Here is a 23744-nt window from a genome sequence, read left to right on the forward strand (position 1 = left end):
GAGAAAGAGGTGGGCATTAATGCGAGACATCCCAAAGAGCTTTTGTTTTCGTAAGTTGGCGTGCCAGCGTCTGCCCAGCTTTGTCGACTCAGGCGCGTCCATCCAAACTCCAAATGGTCGGTCCGGTGAAGATGTGTCGGCTTCATTGATAACGCTGGAGATGATGAAGGTGGAGCGTTGCACGACAAGTATCAGTCCCCTCGTATGATAATGGTACACTCGGCTTGCATACTTGACGTTTAATCGGAGACAGCGACGGAGTCATGTAGATATACCACCTACTCCCAGAGACGAGCTGAGTTGGTGAGAGAGGCATGTCAGTAACAGTAGTAAAAACATTTGTCTACCCAAGTCTTTATTTGGTCAGGTAAAAATAAGTAATTTGATGAAGAAAATAAAAACATCTTTCATAACAATTATTATGATTGAACTAAAATACTAATACTTGTGTAAAATTGAATCAAAGATCCTTTTGCACATCTCTAACTATAAGTCAAACTTTGATTATCCGATATAGATATTGATTTGGACCCGATCAAGATCCACATCTATTTTAGAGTAATATAGTATCGGGTGAAAAGATCCTAGGAGATTATGTCATGCATATATATATTATTAAGACTAATCGATGACCTTTATGTTTCAAGTTAAAATAATTTAAAGTTTGGTTGCTGAGTTTAGGTTTTGGATAAGACAAACATCTTTAACATGTGATACAATGCATTTGGATTGTCCCACGAGATTTGAAACCGATCGTGATCCATTTGTCTCAAGTTGAAGTGTTAGAAATACAAGTGATCGAGTCGATATTCTACAAAACTACATCAAGGATATACATAATAAGATCTTTCTAATATTTGAGTATCGATTACGAGAGTTTGGTCAAATATTTGGTCCAAGAAGAGACAATTAGTCTAAGAAACTTGAGAGCATATCTTAGGACATTTTACAATGACGGCTATCCATGTGTCACATTCTCCTTATCAGTTGATAAACATATCGATTCTTTATATAGTTTTAAGAAATAAGAAACGAGCAGTAACATTTGCAACAGCCCATTGAATAATATGAGGATATAATTGTTCTTTCCAGTTCTTGAAGACTAGATTTTGAGTCATCAAAACAAATCTCAAACCCAACAGGTTTGACGGGAATCATTGGGCTTTCTAATTTGGGGTAGAACTGATGTGGCTGAGCGGGCTTGGATCTCCGACGGTGTATCTTCAATCACAGCAGCTGCGATTCCCTAAGGTCCGAAGCCTCGTCGCCTCCCCTCACCCGCTCGGTCATTCTCCTCCGCCTCACTCGATCTCCACTGCTGCGGAGATCCTATTCTTCCTGCTCCACCGTTCGATTGACCCTCGCCTTCCCACTCCATATTCTTAGTGATCTTTCTCCGCCACCAATATTAATTGCCACCTTTAAATCCAAAACTCAAACTTCTCATCGGCCGTTGTCTGTCGTAGCGCTATTCCTATATTCGTAGTGATACGGTAAGTAACTTTTTTAGTCGTCACCTTGGGGGCGACACGACTGGTCCAGGGTCCGAACGGCCAGGATCAGGCGGGGCTCCTCTTGGGATCTTGAGGCGGTCGTTTACAAGGAATCAGCCCGGGATGCTTCGCGCCGTCAGGTCGGATCGGTTTCGACTGTGTACCTGCGCACAGGTCGGATCGGCGATTTGGCCCGACCCCTCTAACGATCAAGTTAGTGATGAGGAGAGGAGTTTAGAGTGGAATCGTGCCTTTGTGTGCCTCGTTTTGCTCGCTTGGAGCCCAAGGGTATTTATAGGTGAGCTCGACGTTACCTGATGCGCCATCCTGCCGGGACAGGGCCGTGCACCTGACCGCGTCCGTTGTCGTCGTGGGCGTTGCGTGGAAGGTCCAGTCACCGCAGGGTATGGCGAGCCTTGGTTGACGCCTTCCCCTGCCTCGTCCGATCGTGCGGGGTCAGATGATGAGGTCGTCTGGGTACGGTGAGCGAGGATGCACGTTATGTCGGCGTTAATGCTCGCCCCCCCCGGGGCAGTGTACCGTCCGGGGGTGGCTGACGTCGGGTGGTGTTACGTCAAATCCGGTGTGTCCTGTCCTATTTGTTTTTACCCCTATCACGTAGAGTTCCAAGGACTTGTTGCTCGAATTTGCAACGTGGAACGCCAAACAATTGGATCGATCGCTCGGCCAAGATATAAAGGAACTAATTGCACTTGGAGAACACTGGAATTCCAATCGAATGCCGCTCGTGTTTATGATGGGATTGAACGTAGCGGTCATCGAGTTTTATATCCTGATTTAGCATTTGACGTAAGGCTATGATTTACCATTTCAAATCGAGGACGTGGTAACACGAGGGGCGAAATGAGAGAAGGGAAGAAAGATGAATCGAACATTTGCTCTAATTCATGCTACCAATTTCATTATGAAGACTAGGCATGCTCTTTTTGTTCTATATGCAAAAGGCTGCCACGCAACGATAAAAAGAAAGAATATTACAACACACAAAAATCTTTATCGAGGTTGCTCGGTCACTCGGCATCCTCTTCGATCGTGCTCATTCGCTCCATGCCCCGCCGCCGCTGCCCCAACTTGGCCCGGTTCGAAGCACTACGCTTCGGCATCGTCTTCTTCTTCTCCAAAGAACTCGATCTATAATCATCACCGTTGTTCTCGAGCGCATCTAATCCTGCTAACTCCGCGGCGATGGGCATGACTTGAACCGTTCGCCGACCGTGATCTCTGTGCCTCGAAGCCAGCGGTCGGAGCGCCATGCTGGCCTTCACCGCAAGAGCCGCCATGTCCGATCCCGAGAGCGGATACTCGAGCTTGGAGACAGGCAGCATGAAGTAGAGCTGGCCCAACTGCAGCGACTCTTTGGAGCCGAGCGCCGGGATGTAGGTGTTGCAGTAGAGCTCGTCGGAGCTGCAGATGAAGCAAGAAGGATGGTGGCGACCGAGGACCTCGTACACCTTCACCTCGGTCGAGTACTCGCTCAGGGAGCCGTCCAGGGTGATGACTTTGGCCGTCACTGGAGAGGGCGTCTCAGCGGTGGAGGCGAAGGCGAAGGAGAAGCAGGATCCCATGTAGCGATGGATAGCAGATTTGTTGACAGTACCGAGACCGAAGACGATAAGGTAATTTATAAGAGAGAAGGGTTGACGTTGAGAGGGAAGGGTGACGTGCGCGAGGTCGTCACCGGAAGTATCCGAGGTCGCTTTTGTGTCACGGCTGACGAACGGCTCCTGCGTGCATCAAAAGCAAGCACAGTCGGGCCAAGTAATTGGGGATTGGGTCAATCTGCTCCGATTAAACGTGTGGTCCAACGCCGTTCAACTCAACCACATACCGGCGGGCGGAGTCGCTAGATTTGACCAGGAGCGCAGTTGCCTTGGGCACCAAACAATACCAACCGTCTCGGAGGCAGAAAAGTCCACCGACGTGTGCGTTTGGTTTGGGGGTCAACGCAGCATCTGGAGCAATCATGCAGGATCCTGATGTGAACCAAATATAGGATTATAGGGTGCGTTCGGGTCTACCGGATTAAAGTTCTTATCGTCCTACACATTATGATCCCAATCTGGCGTGTGTGCCAGTAGTTGTCACATCTGGCTCACATGTTTTGGAAATCAACAAGATAAACAAAGGCATACGGATCATCACCTGTCCTATCATCAGCACAGGAGCTAAAAAAGGGTCTGCACATGAAGCCGTCCGCTGCGCCCAAATTATACGATATGCAGAGCCAAAGACACGTACATACCCCCGTACCCAATCCTTTTCGTCTGCTCTAAAGGACACGTGTAGGCGTATGCAGGGCCGTCTGTCCCAAATTTATGGCGCAGGGCACGCATCAGCTACACGTACTTGGCTGAGCCGCCTTCGTGTCGGGAAGACAGTGATGGTTTCTCCGCCGTCTGGGATGACCTGATAAATTAGCAGTCGGTTGCATGACGTCATGTTAGGCCTAATTTTCCTTCTTCCGCAGGTTCCTGAAAGCAAGATGAGATATCTGCTTTGGGATGGATAGCTTTGACACATCTACTTTGACTATCTCCCATGAGGGGAGATGAGATGGGGAGATGAGATGGGTTGAGAACATACACTTGTCGAGGTGGAAACTTCCAAAATGGGAGGCTACCTTTTTGTTGTGTTTGTTTTATTTTTGTGTTGGATTTTCCGACTACCACTTCCATCCACAAGAAGTTGCTCGGCATCAACAGGAATAAGACTAACCCCACCGCAACGCGTCATCGCTCATGTAACACGCCGTGATACTCCACACGTCCGGTGGCTGGGGGATTATTTTTGAGAGGATGCGAGGTGCACGACGCTCTGAGACGAGCAGGGAAAGAGATGGAAAATGACGGGCGGCCAAGGCCGGAGACTTCTCAGGAGGATTCCTCACGGCTCTCTTGTGGGCCGGAGACAAACACAAGACTTGAGCCGCTCCACCCCGCCTTGGCGTGTTTGTCAAGTCACCACTTTGATGTATGTGTTTGACACCTCAAGATGCTTCATGCCACCATCCTCCTCTTCTCTCTTTCTCTCTCTCCATCATCCGGCGTACAAACCCACCAATTCACATCCCCGTGCCCAGCGTTCCCTGACTCAGCACATCAATTTAGTATTGACTCGGGCTCACCCCGCAGCTTCCACAAACACGCACAGACACTCTCTCTCTAGTCAACGTATTTTTGGCATCCTGGGGTAGCCCTTCCCGAGCGTGCAACGGTAACCGAACATGGCAACTCTCCAAAGCCTTTTTTTGTCCCCTTGACATTGCAGTCGAACATCATCACCACAAGCACTAGTTTGATGAATCTTAAACACCTTCCTCCCTGCAATTACTAATGTTCTCCGAAACAGCCAATGTGGAAGAAGATAAATCAGTGGATCTCACCCATCTAGTGCTCACCACGAGGAAACCGACCATTGCTACCTCGATAACAACTAAACAAATACAAGAAATCATCACAGAATTGAGATATGCTACGGTGGGATACATAAGAGGTGGCGTACATGTACACTTAGAACCATGCACGACGACAAGAAGCATATCAAGATCTGGAGGCACCCTTTTCCCATCCCCTAACCGTACTTACAAAGGACATGGTGCCAACGGTTAAGACACCGGTAAAAAATGGCGTATCATCTACTAAAAGGAAGAGGAAGAGGGAAAAGCTACACAATCCTCCTCGAACGCGCAGATCTTAAGAAATGAGAGGAGAGAGATCACTGCATTCTAATATTATGTACAACTGACCACTGGTCTCTTTGACCGTATACCACAATCACTACAAGTACCGTATCCACTACTTTTTACAGACATGGTGAGCTAATTAAGCTGCTTTCGAAATCTTCCTGCATCATACTGGCTTCTTAATTATGAGATATATTTTACTCGTCATCTACCGGTCCTCTCAGAAGGGAGCTCGGTGGGGTGTACCCTTTCGCTTGGATGTCCGGTAGCTGACGATGGGAGGCGTTCCGGGTGAAATGCTGCGGCTGGTGGCGGTTGCGTCGTCTTCCAAATGCGAGATAGGCACTTCGATCCTGCGGCTAAAGGCCGATGACGTCTTCCGGAGCTTTCTGGGGGACGACGAAGTGTCCGACTCCAAACCATAGAGCGAATCACGGCCTGGTTTCGGGCGGAGATTGAAGGTGAGCGCCGGGTCCGTCTCCATGCCTCCGAGCTGCGAGGAGAGACAAGAATAGTCAACAGGATTGTAAATGGGGAACCTACTGTCGAGGAATCCATTATATATAGGTGGTTTGTTGTTCAATTAGTTCGACCGCGCATCGCAAAATGTTAAGTACAAGTTAATTTGAACATCTACATCCCATCCCATTTCATTTGCTATGTTGGTGGAGACAAATGCAGAAGGAAACAAGAAGAAGAAATGCTCAGAGGAGGAGGAAAAGCTTCCGTCGTAGAGAAGTAAAGGTTGCTTGTCTTCTATAAATGCGTGTGTATGTATATGCAGATCAACGTCCGTCAATAATATGCACTGGGGGAAGAGGGATTGATGAAGCACGCTGCACCTTGCATCCCAGGGAGCAGAACCGGAAGGAATCCAGGAGGCTTCGGCAGCAAATCTCACATGTGTTGGTCACGCCTTTTCCGGGCCTCGGCTGCGGCCTCCCGTTGAGGAAGACGATCTTGGCGCTGTTTATAACGTAGGTTTGAACGCAGGAGATGTCTATAAACTTGGCAACCTCCGACACCCTGATCACGTTGTGATACGATGATCTCCTAATCTGAACAGGCAGAATCAGAATTTCCAAACAGTAAGAATCAAAACGAGCGATGTTTGATTTGCGGATCGATTCATCAGGCTGGCACACAGGACAAAAGTAATGACCTGAACGACACGGTGATCCTTGTGAAGGGACAGGCAATAGGAGCAGAGTGATTCTTCCATGCAATCCAAACAGTACATGTTGCACTCGCTCTTGCTGGAGTCTACATGGATCTTACAGGGAACGAAGAAGACCGTTCTCAGGAGCGGCTTCAGCCATGACGGGCCACCAGCATCCTCGTCCCCCGACTGGACCATCGGACCCACCTAAGCAACCAAAGAAAGGAAAAATCCCCATGCATCGATTAAGCCCCGATCCCCGGAAGCACCAACAGCAACCAAAGAAGCCAAAAACCGAAGACAAGCGAAAAAGAAACGGGAAGGCGGCGCCTTTACCATCACCTTCTTCTGCTTGCTCCTCGCAAAGCCGACCCCGTGCTTATTCTCGATAGCCAGCTCGTCCAGATACGAAGTAAACCGGAATAAGCAAGAGACCAAACCACAATCACAAATCCAAGCACAAATCAAGGATTGTATCGGCGAGATGAGGATCACTTAGCATCAAAAGCAACCGTCCGGAATAGAATCGTCGAGAAAGCCGCAAGGGAGCAGAAGGGGGAGAAGAGATGAGCAGGAGGAGAAACAGAGCAGAAGGGACATGAGAAAGAGGGGTAAACGGTGGCGATGGAAGTCTCGAAGACGAGCGGAGGAAATGCCAAAATGGTAATCATATGTACACAGAGATAGACATATATGGCGGTTCGCTAAGTAGGCGATTATTGTATGCACGGAGGGCGTCGATTTATGGCGACTTGTTGTGGTAGATCAGAAGCCATCGAATCGGCTAACTAATTAAATGGCAGCATGACACAGCGGATGGTGATAATTGCATACCATTAAGGCTGGTGTTATGACGAAGGGGCTTTGTAATAGTTGAATTTATTACAGGAGGGATGAGAGGGCCGTCCTACGGTGCATCGTGTCAAATCCGTAGCTCTTTGCAAACATATGGTATTTGTTTTCTTAGATTTAAGTTTATTATTATTATTATTATTTATTTATTTATTTATTATATATATATATATATATATCCTCATAAATCTATAAATTTATATCTCTAAATTTGTTTTTTTATCCACTTATTTGAATTAAATTGAAGGCATAAATCAAGAGTCAAATGACTAAAAAAATTGATAATAAATATTTTTGTTGATATGAAAAGTATGATACGTAGGTAGTTTGATGACACATCATCTTCACCCGATAGACTTATAAGTTGGTCATATTCTTTTCTCCTCTGAGCGTGACATGCGATATTGATGACGGTAATAATTCGACATAAACATGTCAGTCCATTCGATTGAGATGATAATTGATAATTCTCGATATCAAAATAAATTATTGTCTAATGATTATAACACTAATAATTCAATACATGATCCCATAACTTAATGATAATCGGGATTGTCTTAATATGCTAAAAAAAGTTTTAGATGTATTGAGTGAATGATTAATTTTTTTTATTATATTTTTGAATCTTTTAAATATCATAATAACTTAAATATTGTGAGGTTTTTATTTGACGTACTCCTAATATAGTTTTATAAGTAGAATCCCCAAACTATAACACATTTAGCACTGAACCTCTTTAATGTATTAAACAACTAGAATGGTATGTAAGTGTGATTAGTAATATGATTAGCTTAAGTTTATGAGTATCAATAATTAGCTTACACATTTATCTTTTTAATCCCTCAAAAAAACTCGTCTATTAATATACACACAATACTAACATCACAGGTTGAAAAGTTTGTGCGATAATATAATATAGGGGAGACATGGGTTCACTATGCACAATTATTATAAGGGTGCAAACCTCTCGCTTTAACCCAACAAAGACAATGACGGTGGCGGCGATGAGGATTGTTGTGGATTTTGATCGAACCATATAATGCATCTATGACAACAATTGACAATACAAATTGTCATCGTCAATCATGGGACGATGAACCGCTCATCCATCCCCCCAAACTTATCCATTAGGAAGCTGAATTCAGAAATAATATTTGCATAAAGGTCACATAATTGATGGAGGTTGCAAATACACAGTCTCCCCATATGGATACGCCCAGCGGATGCAAGTAAGTACTTGTAAACCAAGCTAAAGCGACCTTAATTGTTTCCAAATTCTCCTCAGGAAGGGCGGATGGTGGCAGATTTATTAGTTAATCGACCAAGTTGAGTCAAGCAAGCAATAGTCGCTGATGCTTCAAGAAAATAGGGAAGTGCGAACCGTATCACTAACTCTTCGTGCAAGGAAAAAAAGAAGACGATGGAAGTGTACAGAAAAATTCCTCCAACTTCACAGTGGTTGGATGGATTGATGGTACACCAGACCAGACTGCAATCATCGACGCTAATGCTTGGAAGCTTCACTTTGACTTGGCGCGTGATTCGGAGGTGTTCAATCTTTTTTTTGGTTGGTTGACTCTCGAGATGATACCATGCACGGTGCTACTTTTCCGATGCTATTTCTTGTCTCCCAAGGATTCAAATACGCAAGTTGATCGACCATCGCACCCTCCCACCTCGTCTGACTTGTACGTCATCAGCTGCATATTCAAGATTAGAAGTTTCTTTTCTTGATCATTCATTTTGCTATGCATAAGAGCTGTGTAATTCCAAGATTGCTACTCGTAATCCTTTGTGACACTGGTTGGTGTATGTATTGCTCTCAACATTTTATGGGAGGCGTGCTAATCCTCAACTACGCTTCCTTCTCCTTTTTGTTATTCCCATTAAAAATCAGAAGAAGAAAAAAATATTTTTTTTTTCATATAAGGTAAAAATATGATTGATACATCGACCCACACGGTTTATGGATGGTTGACGTCTCAAGACCATATGACCGATGCGTGATTGGTAGATTGATGTCTTACGACTTACACATGATTGACACCTTAGAGTCACATGACTAACATGTGATCATCGACTTCTCAATATGATGTTGAATTAATTATATCCTAGATTCAACGTGATGTAATTGTAATTAAGCCCGAGCGAAATGCACAACCGTTATCAATAATTGATATCGAGAGTAACAATCATAAAAATCCACTACAAAAAAGTCATTTGTCACAATACTATTAAATATATTGGTTGAGTCTTCCAACCAAAAACTAACTTAAGCATCAAAGAAATATTATCGAGAACACAACTAATTCAATTTTGTCATCTCCAGAGTTGATCGAATGGACTTAGAGACCAACCAAATACAAAAAAGGATATCAATTGATTTCGAATCAACATCCACACGGAACAACTAATTTCTCACTTAAGTAAAAAATAATATCTCACATATTTTTTTCTTGCAATAAAAAAGGCTTTTTATTAGAAACATCATATATTCGATGATTAAAAGAAACTTGGTCGACAAGGCAGATGATGAGAGTCCAAAATTCCACCCGCTAGCATGGACTTTTGCAGGATGTTTTAATCATCGTTCTTCTATGCTAGTTTTTGACGATCATTCCCTTATTTCTCCAACCACATATCTCAATCACTAAGATACATCGTGCACACATTCTTTTAAGAGCCATTATAAGGACCAAAGAATTTTTGCTACGCTTATGGAGGCCCACGATAGCTTCCCGGCCCATAAAAAAGGGGTGCCGTCACTAAGCATCAGCATGCAGATGCTTCGATCACATACGCATCGGTCGACGGTCCCATGGTCCATCCTTCCCATGGTCCATCCATACACATGACGCCCAACCAGGAAAGGAAGACGAATAATTATTTGGCATCATAGCTACATGCATAGCTTTTGTGGCGCTTTGATAGATAGACAAAGGTCTCCGCGATTCATTCATCGGTCCAAAGTGGTCAAATAAAATAACCTTTTTTTATAATAAATGGGACATGAGGAGGAGAACAATAATAACTAAAAAGGAGCGTCTATGTATACAACAACTTACAGCGAGGGAAGAGCTCCTCTCCTTTACCTTCTCTCCCCTTACCATGGGACCGATGCAGCGGCAGAGGCTTAAAGAAGATGGTTATTACCACGCCGGGATGGTCCCTATGGTTTGCTTCTCGAAACGCCTGATGGTGTCGGCGAGACGCTTCAAGTTGTCATCGTAAACGTATGGGATCTTCTCAAACCATGTCACGTTGCCTGCCGCCGGTAGCGGCACAAATTCCCGGCATGGCTCGCCCAACACATTAATGGAGTTGTGGTAGTGGTAGTATCGGATCATGTCCTCCGTCTTGTGGGTGGTCTTGCCGATGACGTTCTCCGACATGTGGACGCCCGTGGCATACGCGTTCTTGGCCTGGATGGCGTATTTGCGGTCTCTCCTTACTCCGGTGATGGAGTTGCGGAACACCAGCTTCTCGAATCCCCATTCCCTGCATACCCACAGTAACGGAGACTGAGATGGGAAGAACCAGATTTGCACATCAAAACCCTTATGCCGCTACGAAATGTTACCGATTGTTTCGATCCAATTCGAAATGGGAAGAGAGATCAAACTCACTTGGAGTAGTCTTTCTTGGGGTCCTGCACGCACAGCTTGCTGGACATGGGATTCTGCTCGATGGTGAATTGGGTGTAGTCGGAGAGGTTACGCAGCACGGACTCGAGCGTCCGCCCCTGGGGCAGGTATATGTACTCGTCCACGTCGAAGAAGAAGGTCCAATTGGCCACATGCCGGTACCTGTGCAAGCAATCGTTCACCACCAGGAACTGGTTGTAGTAGTAACCATCGTACTCCGCTTGAGCCTGGATGTCCTGCACGGTGGCGCGCCCCGCCCTCACCCATGGATCGAGCACCGCTCGCACCTCCGGGCCGATGCCCCCGGCGTCGTGGAAGACGAAATGGGAGCTGGGGCCGAAGAAGTGGGCGTGGTAGGCCATCCACTCCCTGATCCGGCTCGCGCTCAGGTTGCCGTAGAGAGAGGAGCCGCAGTACAAGTACTCGTACTTGAACGGTGGCCGGAAGCGGGACTCGTCGTAGGAGCCCGGGGACTCCTCCAGAGCCACGAACTTTTCGTACCTCCGGGACTTGGTGGAGTAGTAGGCGTGGAGGAGGAGCTTGCCGCCGGCGTTGTCCGTGTTGGGGTTGAAGGGGAAGGAGCAGTTGACGACGACGACAGTGTAGACGCGGCCGTAGCCCCAGTCCGGCAGCATCTTGTAGGCTTTGGCGCGGACTGGCTGTGGCTGGGAGGTGGCGTTGGGGGCAGCGGACGGGTTGGGGTCGGGAACCCACTCGCATTTGTACCAGGGTCTACCGTAGACGTGGGTGGGCTTGGAGGCCAGCCCGACGACGGCGAAGGTGGCCGGGCCGCCGCGGTAGGCGCCCATCAGGACGAAGAGGGCGGCGGCGCTGCCGTAGGCCTGGAAGACCCGTTTGTTGCGGTCCAAAGCGGGGGTTCTCATCTTGGCGGTGGGAACCGAAAGATTGGAGCTTGGAAGTGGCTTCAGGGCGGTGGAGTTGAAAGCGGAATCAGGGGTGAGAGAGAGCTCCGATTTCCGGACGCTGGTGACAGTGTTGGAAGTGGCGGTGGCGAGAGGGCAGGAGGAGCGGGAGGTGAAGAGGGACTCGTAGGGTTGCAGCTGCCACATGGCCATGACGAGGGTGAGGACTACAAGGGTGGCTACGAAGGCCTTCACGTCAAAACAGGGGAGGAGCGGAATGGGAGGGGACGCTCCATTACCTCCTCCTCCCTCTTTCCTCGGGTTGGCTTTCATCCTTTGCTCGATCGGATTTGTTGCTTCTTGCCTCCTCTACACTGTGTTCCTCAGGATCGATCTTGAAGGCGAAGCTTCTGCTTTCCCAATCTCTCTCCCCCTTATTTCCTTTCTACCGCAGAAAGCAGCGGTGGAAATTGTGGTACTAAAAAAAGAACAAGAAAAGAATCCCCCGACAATACTTGAGAGAGAGAGAGAGAGAGAGAGAGAGAGAGGAGTGCAGTCGGCTGCGGTGGGAAGCCATAGACGCGACAACTCTCACTCTGAGCTCTTTTTAACCCGATCAAGTACTGTGTCTGGAGACGAGCCGTTTTTACTTGCCTGTCTTTAGCATGCATCTGCGATCACATTTGGTCGTCTCAGCCGTCAGCATTGTATCGACGACGGTATTGCTCCAAACATACAGCATTGAACTATGAGATTATGAAGGAATAGTGCACTAAGCTTCAACTCAATATTTTGAGATCAGGTTATTAATAGTTGATACATCATACAGCAACTTCAATCACGAATTCCCACACAATGTCACCATCCTCAAGATTCTCCTTCTAATAATTACCACCTAAATTTATTGTGTTAGTGCTTCATATCTATAATGACACATCGGTAGATTCTGTAAACGCAGCACGATCACAGAGCTGTGACGGATTCCACATCACAGCATTATCTGTTAATTAAAGAAAGACATAGGATTCTGTCTTTAATTGCTTTGGCACTTCGTTTTCTGTAGCTATCATCTGCAAAGGGCTACTTTATATTACTGGTGAAGCTACGTTCCATTGCCCTTTCGATCAGTGCACTAAAAAGCTATTATTATCTTTTGACCAAGGCAAGCTTGATGTCTATTATAGTTCACTCCTATCGCTATGTCACTCGGTGTAGTTTGTCCAGGCGACTTCATGTCATAATAAAGAGTAGGTAGTAAGGGCGTACACGTAAGACAACTCACACTCGTATAAGCTGTTTTAACTGCAACCATACTTGCTTTTTATCTGTGGTCACGAAGAAGGTTCCCGTACCTTCTAGGTAGATCTTGCTTGTTAGATCTCCGTATTATTATTGATTGGGTTTGTTCTGTAAACATTCTTCCGAATCCCAAGTTAATGACATTAGTCTGAAAGAAAAAAATATATTTATAGTCATCGATATTTGTTGTTACAAAAATATTTCCTAAATTAAAATATATAATCGTTTTCTATATTGATTTGACTTGACATGATCAATTTAATCATTTTATTTTGTCTTTTCGATAGCATCTACGCATCAAGTGTCGACCGGGCACCAATATGACTCCTATCAATTTTGTATGGAATTTAGAGCTTAATTAGATGTCCAAGGCAAAAACAAAGTAGCGTCAACGTTATATGCAATTAATGTACTCGACGTAGCGATGTGGCTAAATGTGATTATCAAGCACATGGATTTTGTTCTTTAAGAAAGAAGGGAACAATTAACTCATGCTCGATGACAACACAAATGAATGATTGTATTACGGGGGCTCAAATGCATCACATGTCGGAGACTTCTTCGCACTACGTTTTGCTCCTCTGTGCCGTCGACGACGAGCTTAAATGCTAATTAGGCTGGTAAGGATCGGGTCATAAATGTGAGAAATGGGCAATAAATTACGACTTGAGGAAGAGGAAGAAGATGACAAGTTGCTGTATGGGAGGGATCGTGATACGGTTCGAAGAACAGGCAGCGGCATGCCCGTTAGTTGCGAGGTAACATTGAGGACATGGGAAGCAGGACGAATTGGAAGGGCATGAACTCGAAAGCTCCCTCCTTCCTGCCGTCCTGTAGATCGAGCGATGCGTGTGTGCCTCGGAGATGCCGTTGCTTGCGTCGTCACTACCACCACAGCTTCCGAAAGCCTGACTGCGACAGTGAAACGATGGCGGGCCAGAATCGGGTAGGTGACATGTTGATGTCATGCGCCGGGGACCGGCGGACCCACCGCCCTCGCCATGGCATGCCGGAGTGGCACCCACTCCCATCCCTCCGTGAAGCGAGCGAGTGAATAGGCCAATCAGTGCAGCAGACTGAGCGATGTCAGACCACAAAGAAGAAAAGGTCGGCCCATTGTCCTCTAGATTTGTTGTTAGTGGAGGGTTAATTGTATTGCTTGTTCGCGTCCAAATCCAGCGGAGACGATGAGCTGTGTGGATTTTGGTACGGGAGGAGGGCGTTGGGGGGACACTTTCCCCGTTGCCGTTGCCCAAATGGCGAAAGATGTTTTGGTGGGTGGGGTGTGAGAGAGAATGAGAAGAGATAAAATCCAAAGCTATGAACTGCATGCGTTGTTTGATTCCGATTAAGCAGTTTGTGGTACTGCCACGATCTTTAATGCGGTACGCATTCCGATGACAAACGAACGGCCACCTGCAATTAATGTGTCAATCGTGAACTTGCCCGATGTGCATCACGATTAGGCAATTCATTCTCGATTCCGTTCATTTGATGCGTCTTATCAACATCACTCACCGGATTATCCTTCGCAGGATAAACAGTACCATCTGATTAATAACAAAATATAATCGAAAGTATCATCTGATCTTAGTAAAAATCTCGAGAATTTATTATAATCTTGATAAGACATATTTTGGATCTCGGCCACGTTATGACCCATGCCACATCACACCCCTACAGATTCAGCACAAGGGCCACCTTCCTCCCATGCCGAGTCGAAGCTCGTGCAGGGAGGCATCCTCTCGGTAAGTCCCGTTATGAAAAGTTTGAGACAGCGTCACATGACACCATTCCACGTATATCGGGCGACGATCGCACGAAGATATGAACTCGCCACTTAGGGGGATCTGCCACTATGCCAATTCCGAGTACGTTCAATCCTCGAATAACAATATAAAAGACCCTGGCCGACATCTGACCAGGAGACGAAAGAAATGAGGAAAAACCACTAACTTAATTTACGAGGGGCCCAATTCAGGAATCCCCCGATCAGAGCGAGTTTGCAGGAACGCAACCACCCCCGAACCAACTCGATCCCTTATTAGAGACGCAACCACCCCCGAACTAGCTCGATCCCTCATTGGAGACGCGACCATCCTGACCCATGGATCAACTTGGCCTCAGCGCTTCTTCCAATCGATCGAGAGATGCACCCTCGAACACTAAAAACTTCGGACATCGACCCGTGAACCAAGCCATGTTGACTCCTCGACCACGGCGCGTGAGTTCACCAACAAATCTTTGATAATATATATAAATTCATAATGTTTGATTTTATTTCTTTCTCTGTTTTATTTTTTTTGGGATAAAATAGTACAACATTTGGCATCGATTATTGTTAGAACCTAATAAATACATTGAATAATTCCTTAACAATTTAAACTTTTGAGATCATTGATGATCAGATCACAGTTATAAGTTTAAATTCTGTATCTATTCCTTCTTAACATAGATTGGTTATTTGGGCGGCTTTTGGAGTATGATTACACTGTTTGGGATCCTAACCCAACGATTGGACATGAGTTAAACGGCAAAATATAATTCAGAAATAGCTGCTGTCGGTGACACTTCCACCTCTGCCTGTCTTCTCTTTTGCGTGAGGCTAAAAAGCAGCTTTGGAGAGAAATAGGAACCCGCCTAATGTGTGTGCCGCCGGTGCGTCGATAATCTGAGCGGGCACGCGTTTGCTTCTAAGCACAACTCCAAAGTTCGATTCTGTGGGTCGTGTAGTGCACATCCTCTCGTCTCCTTTCTGTTTTATTGCATCGAGGAGGAAGAGCGGTATGGGTTAATATTTAAAATATTATTTTTAAAAAAATGTTTTAAATTTTATTTTAAAATAAATAAATTAGATAAAATTATAGAGACAAAGATTTTATTATTATTTTATATTTATAAATCAATGATATCTATATTTGTAGATCTATCCAAGTCTAAATGTTTGGATCTACAATAATAAAATTCAAGAGTAATTCAAGACTATGTAATTATTTTTAAAAATCAATATAATTTTTTTCTTTCATTTTGATTTTTTTCAGAATCGACCTTGTTGATAAGATAAGTGGAAATGATGATACATCAATCTGGCATGCTAGACTTGGTCATATAATTTTTTTAATTAAATATTATGATATAAAAATATTTAGTTAATTATTTTTTTAATCTTATTACTTTTAGTAGTAATGAAGTTCATGAAGATTGTCGATATGATAAAGCATACAAGTCATTTTTTGATAGATCACTTTCAAAATGTAAATTTTCCTCAATGCTTATTCAGATCTACTAGCCCTACTTATTTATGTTCTCGGTATATGTTTTTCTTTGTTGATGATTTTATAATATTCACTTCAGTTTATTTCATGAAGAAAAGAAATCAAAAGTTTTTTTAAAACTTCAAGAGTTCTAAGTTAACATTTGAAAGTGTTTTTGAATATTAAAAGATTATACTCGTAGTAGTGAAGAGTTCACTTCTAAGATTCCACATCTAATGGAGATTTTAAGTGTTGACTTCATAAGAAAATTTTACCCAAAATCTTATAGCCGAAGGCATGACATGTTTAACTTTTATTATTAATCAAAATTCACTTAGTCCAATCTATCTGAGGTTTCCATAGAGAAACCAAATGTTAAAACATTTTCGAGTATTTGGTTCTACATATTATGTTTACATACCAAACTCAAAAGAGTAGTAAGGTTGATGCTAATGTCAAGAAATACATCTTTATAGACTATAATGAAAGGAAAAAAATATTAATAGTGATATATGTTCAAAACCTGTGATTAAGTTTTTTTTATCATCTAGTGCTCATATGAATTTTGGTTCATCTTTGAATCTTGAAAATAAAATTCTAACATTAAAAAGATAAAAAAGAATAATTATTAAACCAGCACGTTACAAAGATAAAAACAATGTAAGCATATGTCACTGTTTTTTTTTTTTTAAACCAATTGATGATCTTGAGCTTGCTTGTTTTGATAGAGCCGAAGGTGCTAGGGAGTGAATGTTATGGATGAAGAAATAAAAACTTTTTACAAAAATATCTAGATCTTATGCTAAAGCATGTAAATATTGATCTAATTACTTGCAAATGAGTTTACAATATGAAATGTAAGTTAGATAGAAGTATAGATCACTATAAAATAAGACTTATTGTAAGGAGATTTTTTCAAAAATATAAAAAAGATTATGAGAAAACATTTAGTCCTGTGGCCAAGATGACATCTGTCATGGTAGTGATTATTCTAACAACTAATCTTATATAAAAGTTTGACAACTTATGAAGAATGCCTTCCCATATGATAAAATTAACAAGAATATTTATATGGAATAGTCACCGTGATATACTTCTATTTTTAAATTAAATTATGTTTATAAACTCAAAAAGCCCTCTACGGTTAAAGTAAGCTCACATGTTTGAAAAAATTACTCAATACTTATATTTTTATTATTATTTTTCTTCTTATTTAGATCCTAGCTTATTTATTAAAAAGCAAGGAAGAATACATGTTATTGCTATTCGTGGATGATATGATTACCACCAATAATAACAAAATAGAGATTTCAAAGTTTCATGATGATCTTTCTCTCCAATTTAAAATGAAAGTCTTAGAGGAATTAACAAGCTATGAAAAAAAAAATGAAATATTTGGAAATAACAAAAGTAAGAAGGTATCTACTTCACTTAATGTAAATATAAAACTAAGTTATAATGACATTAAGGTTTTTTTGACCCTCATTCTTTTCGTATTTTTATTGATAGTCTTATCTACTTAATAATTATAAGACTAGATATTATATTTTTAATTAGTTTTGTAAGTCATTTTATCTAATTCTTAAGGAACTCACATCTTGATGTAGTAATTTTTTTTAAAATATATGAATTTTATCCTTGGTTTGAGATTATTTTCTAAGAATGACATACATCTTGAATTGTATAATTATATAGATGCTAGTTTAAAACATGATTTGAATAATCATATATCCACTTCTGATAATGTTTTTTATATGGTAATGTTTGTATCTCATGCTATAATACAAAAATAATAACGATGATCTTTCTACAACTAAATCATAATATAAGGTTTTCTCACTTGCTACTCAAAAATATGCATAGTTAAAGTATTTAATCGAGAACATTTGATATCAAATTAATAAATAAACTATTTTACAATTTAACAATCGAAGTATCTTAAAATTAGTTATAAATCCAATTTATGAACCAAACATATTGAAATTGAATATTATTACTTCTTTAAAAAAGTGCTTCAAGGAGTCATTCAGATAATGGAGATCAAGAGTAAGGATTAAGTCATAGACATCTTTATCAAATCTCTCTTCAAGGGACTGTTTGAAATTTTCAAAACAAACGGGGACATCTCTAAAAATATACTTTGAATAGAGTGTTAAGATATAAAGTATTATATTTTGAATTAAATTCTTATATTTTATTTTTAAGTAAGTTGATTCAATAGAGTTATAAAGATAAAGGTCTCTTTAGTTTAAATTGTTATTCTACAGGTTTATAAGACTCAAGCCTAAGAGTAGTTCAAAATCTAGATATTATTTTTCTTGGGAAGTTTAATATAATTTTAATTTTTTATCTTGATTTTTATCTTATTTTATTTGATTTATCTTAAACTAATAGTATCTTATTACTACTGTTTTAAAAAAAGATTAGAGTATAACCCTATCGTAACCCCATGTCTAATGTTCTAATGATCATGAGTGCCTGCACACAAGATCAATTCATGTCTTGGCCAAAGAAAACATCAACGTGGATTCTATAGCAACGCTATACGCAACAACCAAGTATGATAGATCATGATACAGCAAATCCAGCTAACTTTCATGTACACGACATGCCTGAGGGCCACCTCTTGTTGGTTGTCAACCACGGGCCTTGCACCGAGGCGTGATCGACATAGGCACCGACACTTTGATGGGCTTTTATCTTTCGAATACATGAGCAAGTGCTAACTCGATGATCTAAACCCCAGAGAGAGAGAGAGAGAGACGTATCATCAATCATGGCAGTGAATTGACATCTGGAATTATTGTATTAGTGGATGTTGCTCCGTCCTCGATCAAAGAAGGGTGACCTACGTACGTGCATCAGAAGAAGAAGGGAAGAAGGCGAGCAATGTAAAGGAAATTTAAAGGAAGGAGCTGCCAGCACCAGTTTCTTTTGCGTGGTCGGCCGTCGTCGTAATCGATTATCTCGGAAATCAAGTTAGACGATTGTGGAATAATAGCTTCAGCTTGAAGAATAGTTTGGGCAGACATGCTTTGGAGGTCCCACAAATTTACAACTCTCTGATAGGAAGCTTCACTCGAACTTCATGAATTCTCCGAAGAAATTGATCCTGCGAGGCAAGACAACAAGTATTCCAGGTTTTCTTAGTGCTCCCGACCTCTATCAAAGGGGCAAACAGTCAAGTCTTTAGAAGGCCATAAATTACTTTATTATTATTGTTCGAGCTCTCCTTCCTACCCTCTCCCCCGCTTATGCTATCATCATGTCAAAACACAATTGGATAGATGCTCGAGCGACACAAGTGGTCTCGACAGGTGACCAGAATGGATCCCATTTTAATCGTTATCGGAGCAATGGACGTGGAAAGTTGAACCAAGCACTTCGAACTTAAGTGGCCCCCCACCATGGAAGCCGAGTCCATGTATTCCGCGGTATGAACTTTGACCGGCTTAGCCAATCATCTACTAATCAGTCCTTGATGATTCGACTTCGATTCTTTAACTTTTTGGAAACAGAATTAATGATTTTAATTTTGATTCGAATCGACGATCTCATATTAAACAGAATCACCGACCGATCGATCGGTGCATGAGGAAGAGGGCAATATAGCATCAAGCGAAAGAACATAGAGGAAAACGGAGCGAAGCTGCGTCGTCGACGGGAGGCCACAAAAAGATTGACCGAGGCAATCGACGTAAGTGGCATCGGAGAGTAATCTTCTTAATGGACTGACGACCACCAGTGGCGATTTCTTGTACGGATCAGTCGACGTCACAATCAACTTGCAGAGCTCCTCATTCGTCGATGGCGACGATGAGAAGGAGGTCACGGAACGTCTCGAACGTGGCTGCGCTGACCGTTCCTTCTCTTGGGCTCGAGGGTCAAAACTCAATCCCTCGCATGCTCATCTCCAGCATTGGACTTTCTCAAAGAGAATAAATAATAAGCCAAAGAAGTGGTCTAAAAAGCCACGTTTTCACACGTTGTCATCCCACATCAATCACCTACCTTCTCCCTGGTTGAGTTGTCGAGTGGAAGATTGTCTTAGCCCTTCGAGTACTATTGACGGAACCCCCACGACGTGAGTCTGCTTCTAAGGTGTCTGCCGTTGACCCTTTGTTCCCGTGACGAGTTCCGAATGATTCGTCCACAGGATTCTATTAATTTGTAAAGCATGATTAATGAAAAAGGGTATAACAGCTGTTAGAAACAAACCTTTTAACTATGCATTAAAAAAGAAATAATCAATAAATTAGCACCTGACTCTAATTCCTAATCAAATTTAAATTATTTTCCTAATCGTAATGGAGTGGACAAATATCAACTCTTGAGCGTCGAGTCGTCTAAATTTTGGAGGCCATGAATAATTTAATCAGAATTCATTAAATCGAACAACTTAGAAGCAGAATCACGATATAATTTATTGCTTTATGAGCTGCAAACACAAATGACAGCAACGATCCTTACAAACCAGCTGTAAACAACCACACTCTGACAAATAATGCCCGCTCCGATGCTCCCATGTGCAAAGAAACGAAAAGGAAACGACAGACCAAGATGGGATCCACGTGAGATAAAAAAAAGGATAAAAGAAGGAAAAGAAAAGACCCGACAGTCGTCGCTCTAATCCACGTGGCCCAGCCTGTTCCCCCGTTCACATTCTCGATCTCGACGAGGGGGAAGGATTATAATACCAGCAACGCATGATAAGAGGTGATCGTGTCATTTTGCTCCTCACCAACTCTCGCCATTTACACCATTTCCCCAGTCATCTAATATCTTGACTTTTTGACCGTTCGATATCGCGTTACACCGTGGAAATGGACGCGTCTCTGGGCCCCACGTGTCCTTCCTGGATGAGGTACTGTGACGTCCCCTCGGCTGACGACGCATAGTAGGAGGACATCACGGCGGAGCTGGTGCTGGTCAACCGGCTTGATGGCCCCGCGTCGCCCTCCTCGACGGGGCCCGACGGCCACACGAACGCCGGCTTGAAGTGCGGAACCGCCGGCGGCGCCACTGCCCGGGAGACGATCTGGACGACTGTCTGCATCTTGGGCCGGTCCCCGGGACTGGGATGGCTGCATGCCAGACCCAGGAGGAGGAGCCGCTCGGCGTCCGCCGGGACGTAGTCCCCCTCCAGCCTGGGGTCGACGGACTCGAGAACGCGCCCCTCGCGGTGGAGCTTCCACACCCAGTCGGAGAGGAACTTGAAGCCTGCGATGTCGCTACGGGGGCGGCGGCCGCACACGACCTCGAGCACGACGGCGCCGAAGCCGAAGACGTCGGACTCACAGGTCGCCTTGCCCGTGTGGAAGCACTCCGGGGCTATGTACCCCATCGTGCCGGGGACGCCGCCCATCTCCATCTCGGCGTAGGATGTCCTGTCGGTTTCGAGGGCGCGAGCGAGGCCGAAGTCACCTAGGCGGGCGTTGAAGTTGGCGTCGAGCATGATGTTGGAGGCCTTGAGGTCCCGGTGCACCACTCTCTGCTCGTACTCGTCGTGGAGGTAATGGAGGGCGGAGGCGACGCCGGTGATCACGTTGTACCGCCGCTCCCAGTTCAAGATTGGCAGGTCTGGTCCCTCGAAGAGGTGCTGGTCCAGGCTACCGTTCGGCATATAGTCGTACACGAGGAGCAGCATCCCGCTTGTGTGGCACCATCCTGCATTCATCTCACCGTTCAGTTGAAAAGATCTGTCCGGCTCAGCTCAATCAATGCTACGTGGATTTACTAGTTTTATAATGGTCAAATTTACTTAATCATGAAGGAGGTTTGCTCAGGCACGCAAGCTTAGTAGCAACTCTATTCAAACAAAAACAAAAACAAGAAAAATGTTTCTTTGTGGACTCTGACATATGCAGAGCATTTCCACCGACTCCCCGGAAAGAGAGCAAATTGGCATCGGAATCAATGGGACTACCTATTCCTTTTATCACCCTCCACCCAAAAAAACAATAAAAAATATGGTAACAGTAAACAAACGAATCAGAGCAAATTGTGAAGCAGAGGAAGGGAAGATGAGGACAAGTAGACAGCTCACCAACAAGAGGGACGAGATGCTTGTGGCGAAGGCGGTTGATGATGGTGAGCTCCTTGAGGAAGTCGTCCTGCCGGCTGTTAGCCCTGGAGAACTTCTTCACCGCCACCGCCTTGTTTTCACCCGGCAGCATGCCTTTGTACACCTCCCCGAACCCCCCTTTCCCCAGCTTCATCTTCTCGTCGAAGTTGTTGGTCGCCTTGTTTAGCACCTTGAACTCGAACTCCCTCGGCGTCCCTGGAAGACTTTTCAGCATTCCTAGTACCACCGCGCTCGGACCGTCCCCCACCTTTCTCCTCCTCACGTACAGCCCCACCAAGAGCGCTGCAAGCAGTATCATGACGGCCAGCACGCCGCTGCTGACGATCACGGCCAGCTTCCATGTCGGCATGCGACTCTTATCATCGGGGATCATCTCCACCGTGAGATTCCAGGATAGCACGCAGTTGAGCTCGTAGTTCGTTCCCGTCGACGCTGAGAAGCCGAAGTAGGAGTACTGGGTTAGGTAATCGCTGAGGTCAAGTGGGGAGCTGAGGACCGCGGCGGATGGCTTCGGGTCGCCCACGATCGCCATGTGCACCCACATGTGGCGGCTGACTCCGTCGTAGTCCACCCATACGGTGTAGATGGTGGCCTTTACCGGGGCTATTAGAAAGCTTAGATTGGCCGTGACGGTGGAGTTGACGGAGTTGATGTCGAGGCCGACGTGATTATCATTTGGGTCGTACTCCTGCTTCACGGTGTCAAACTCGACGGCCACGAAGCGGTTGTCGGGGTTGGCATCCAGGGTGGCGTTGGTGAGGCCGAGGTAGCCGTGCTCGCTCCCGGGCGGCGGCGCCTCCGGGATCGAGGCTATGAGGAAAGCGAGGCCTTCACCGGGGATGGTGCCTTCGGACCGGAAGACGTTGATGTTGAAGGAGGCGTTGAAGGAGGCAACATACTTGGTGGTGTTGTCGGAAGGGGAAAGCCGATCTTCCCAAAGTCGGAAAGGGGTGGTGAAGAAGACGCGGCCGGATTTGTTGAGAAGGAAGCTTATCTGATTTCTGCTGTCCGGGGTGAGCTGGAGGGCACCCTGGCTGTGGTCGGCGTCCTTGAGGAGGAGGAGATTGGTGTTGTTGTTGACGCTATAGAAGGAGGGGAAGGTGTAGGTGGAGTAGGTCTTGTTGGAGATGATTGTGGTGTTGATAAGCTGAGATCGGGCGGATGGAAGGAGAAGGGGTAGGAAGAAGAGGGCGAAGACGGTGGCCGAAGGGAGGCGGAGCACGGCCGGACGAGGGGAATAGCTCATACTCTTGAGGAGCACAGCCAAAGAAACACAAAACAATGCGGAGGAGAAAAGGGTGGATTGTTTCTTTTATACCGGCTGGCACAAGAAGGTTCCTTCACAATTATTTATTTTTCCTTTCTTTTACTATTTCCCTTTGTTGTGGCCTC

The 23744-nt window shown here is 44.4% G+C and overlaps 4 protein-coding genes across 5 annotated transcripts; all 4 read right to left on the reverse strand.

The window, feature by feature from the left end:
• Positions 1-2365: 2365 nt before the first annotated feature.
• LOC135594254 (uncharacterized) lies at positions 2366-3119 on the reverse strand. The gene has a single exon (XM_065084654.1). It carries the CDS (start codon positions 3077-3079, stop codon positions 2525-2527), a length of 555 nt encoding a protein of 184 aa, XP_064940726.1. The 5' UTR covers positions 3080-3119; the 3' UTR covers positions 2366-2524.
• Positions 3120-5206: 2087 nt separating this feature from the next.
• Positions 5207-7049, reverse strand: LOC135592961 (protein RGF1 INDUCIBLE TRANSCRIPTION FACTOR 1-like). 2 transcript variants are annotated; one of them, XM_065082720.1, is made up of 4 exons: positions 6698-7049; positions 6359-6562; positions 6039-6254; positions 5207-5689 (listed from the first exon to the last, which is right to left on the reverse strand). In XM_065082720.1, exons 2-4 carry the CDS (start codon positions 6551-6553, stop codon positions 5417-5419), a joined length of 684 nt encoding a protein of 227 aa, XP_064938792.1. In that variant the 5' UTR covers positions 6554-6562; positions 6698-7049; the 3' UTR covers positions 5207-5416. The 2 variants fall into 2 exon arrangements, with proteins under 2 accessions (XP_064938792.1, XP_064938791.1); XM_065082719.1 differs by having other exon boundaries at positions 6692-7047.
• A 3128-nt stretch (positions 7050-10177) lies between these two features.
• LOC135592962 (galactan beta-1,4-galactosyltransferase GALS1-like) lies at positions 10178-12288 on the reverse strand. Its single transcript, XM_065082721.1, has 2 exons — positions 10834-12288; positions 10178-10705 (listed from the first exon to the last, which is right to left on the reverse strand). Exons 1-2 carry the CDS (start codon positions 12045-12047, stop codon positions 10357-10359), a joined length of 1563 nt encoding a protein of 520 aa, XP_064938793.1. The 5' UTR covers positions 12048-12288; the 3' UTR covers positions 10178-10356.
• Positions 12289-20666: 8378 nt separating this feature from the next.
• On the reverse strand, positions 20667-23629 carry LOC135592963 (probable L-type lectin-domain containing receptor kinase S.5). Its single transcript, XM_065082722.1, has 2 exons — positions 22314-23629; positions 20667-21934 (listed from the first exon to the last, which is right to left on the reverse strand). The coding sequence occupies exons 1-2, from the start codon at positions 23596-23598 to the stop codon at positions 21078-21080; spliced, it is 2142 nt and encodes a 713-aa protein (XP_064938794.1). The 5' UTR covers positions 23599-23629; the 3' UTR covers positions 20667-21077.
• Positions 23630-23744: the final 115 nt, after the last annotated feature.

The sequence above is a fragment of the Musa acuminata genome, chromosome BXJ1-9 (genome assembly GCF_036884655.1).
Source record: "Musa acuminata AAA Group cultivar baxijiao chromosome BXJ1-9, Cavendish_Baxijiao_AAA, whole genome shotgun sequence".
Taxonomy (NCBI): Eukaryota; Viridiplantae; Streptophyta; class Magnoliopsida; order Zingiberales; family Musaceae; genus Musa; species Musa acuminata.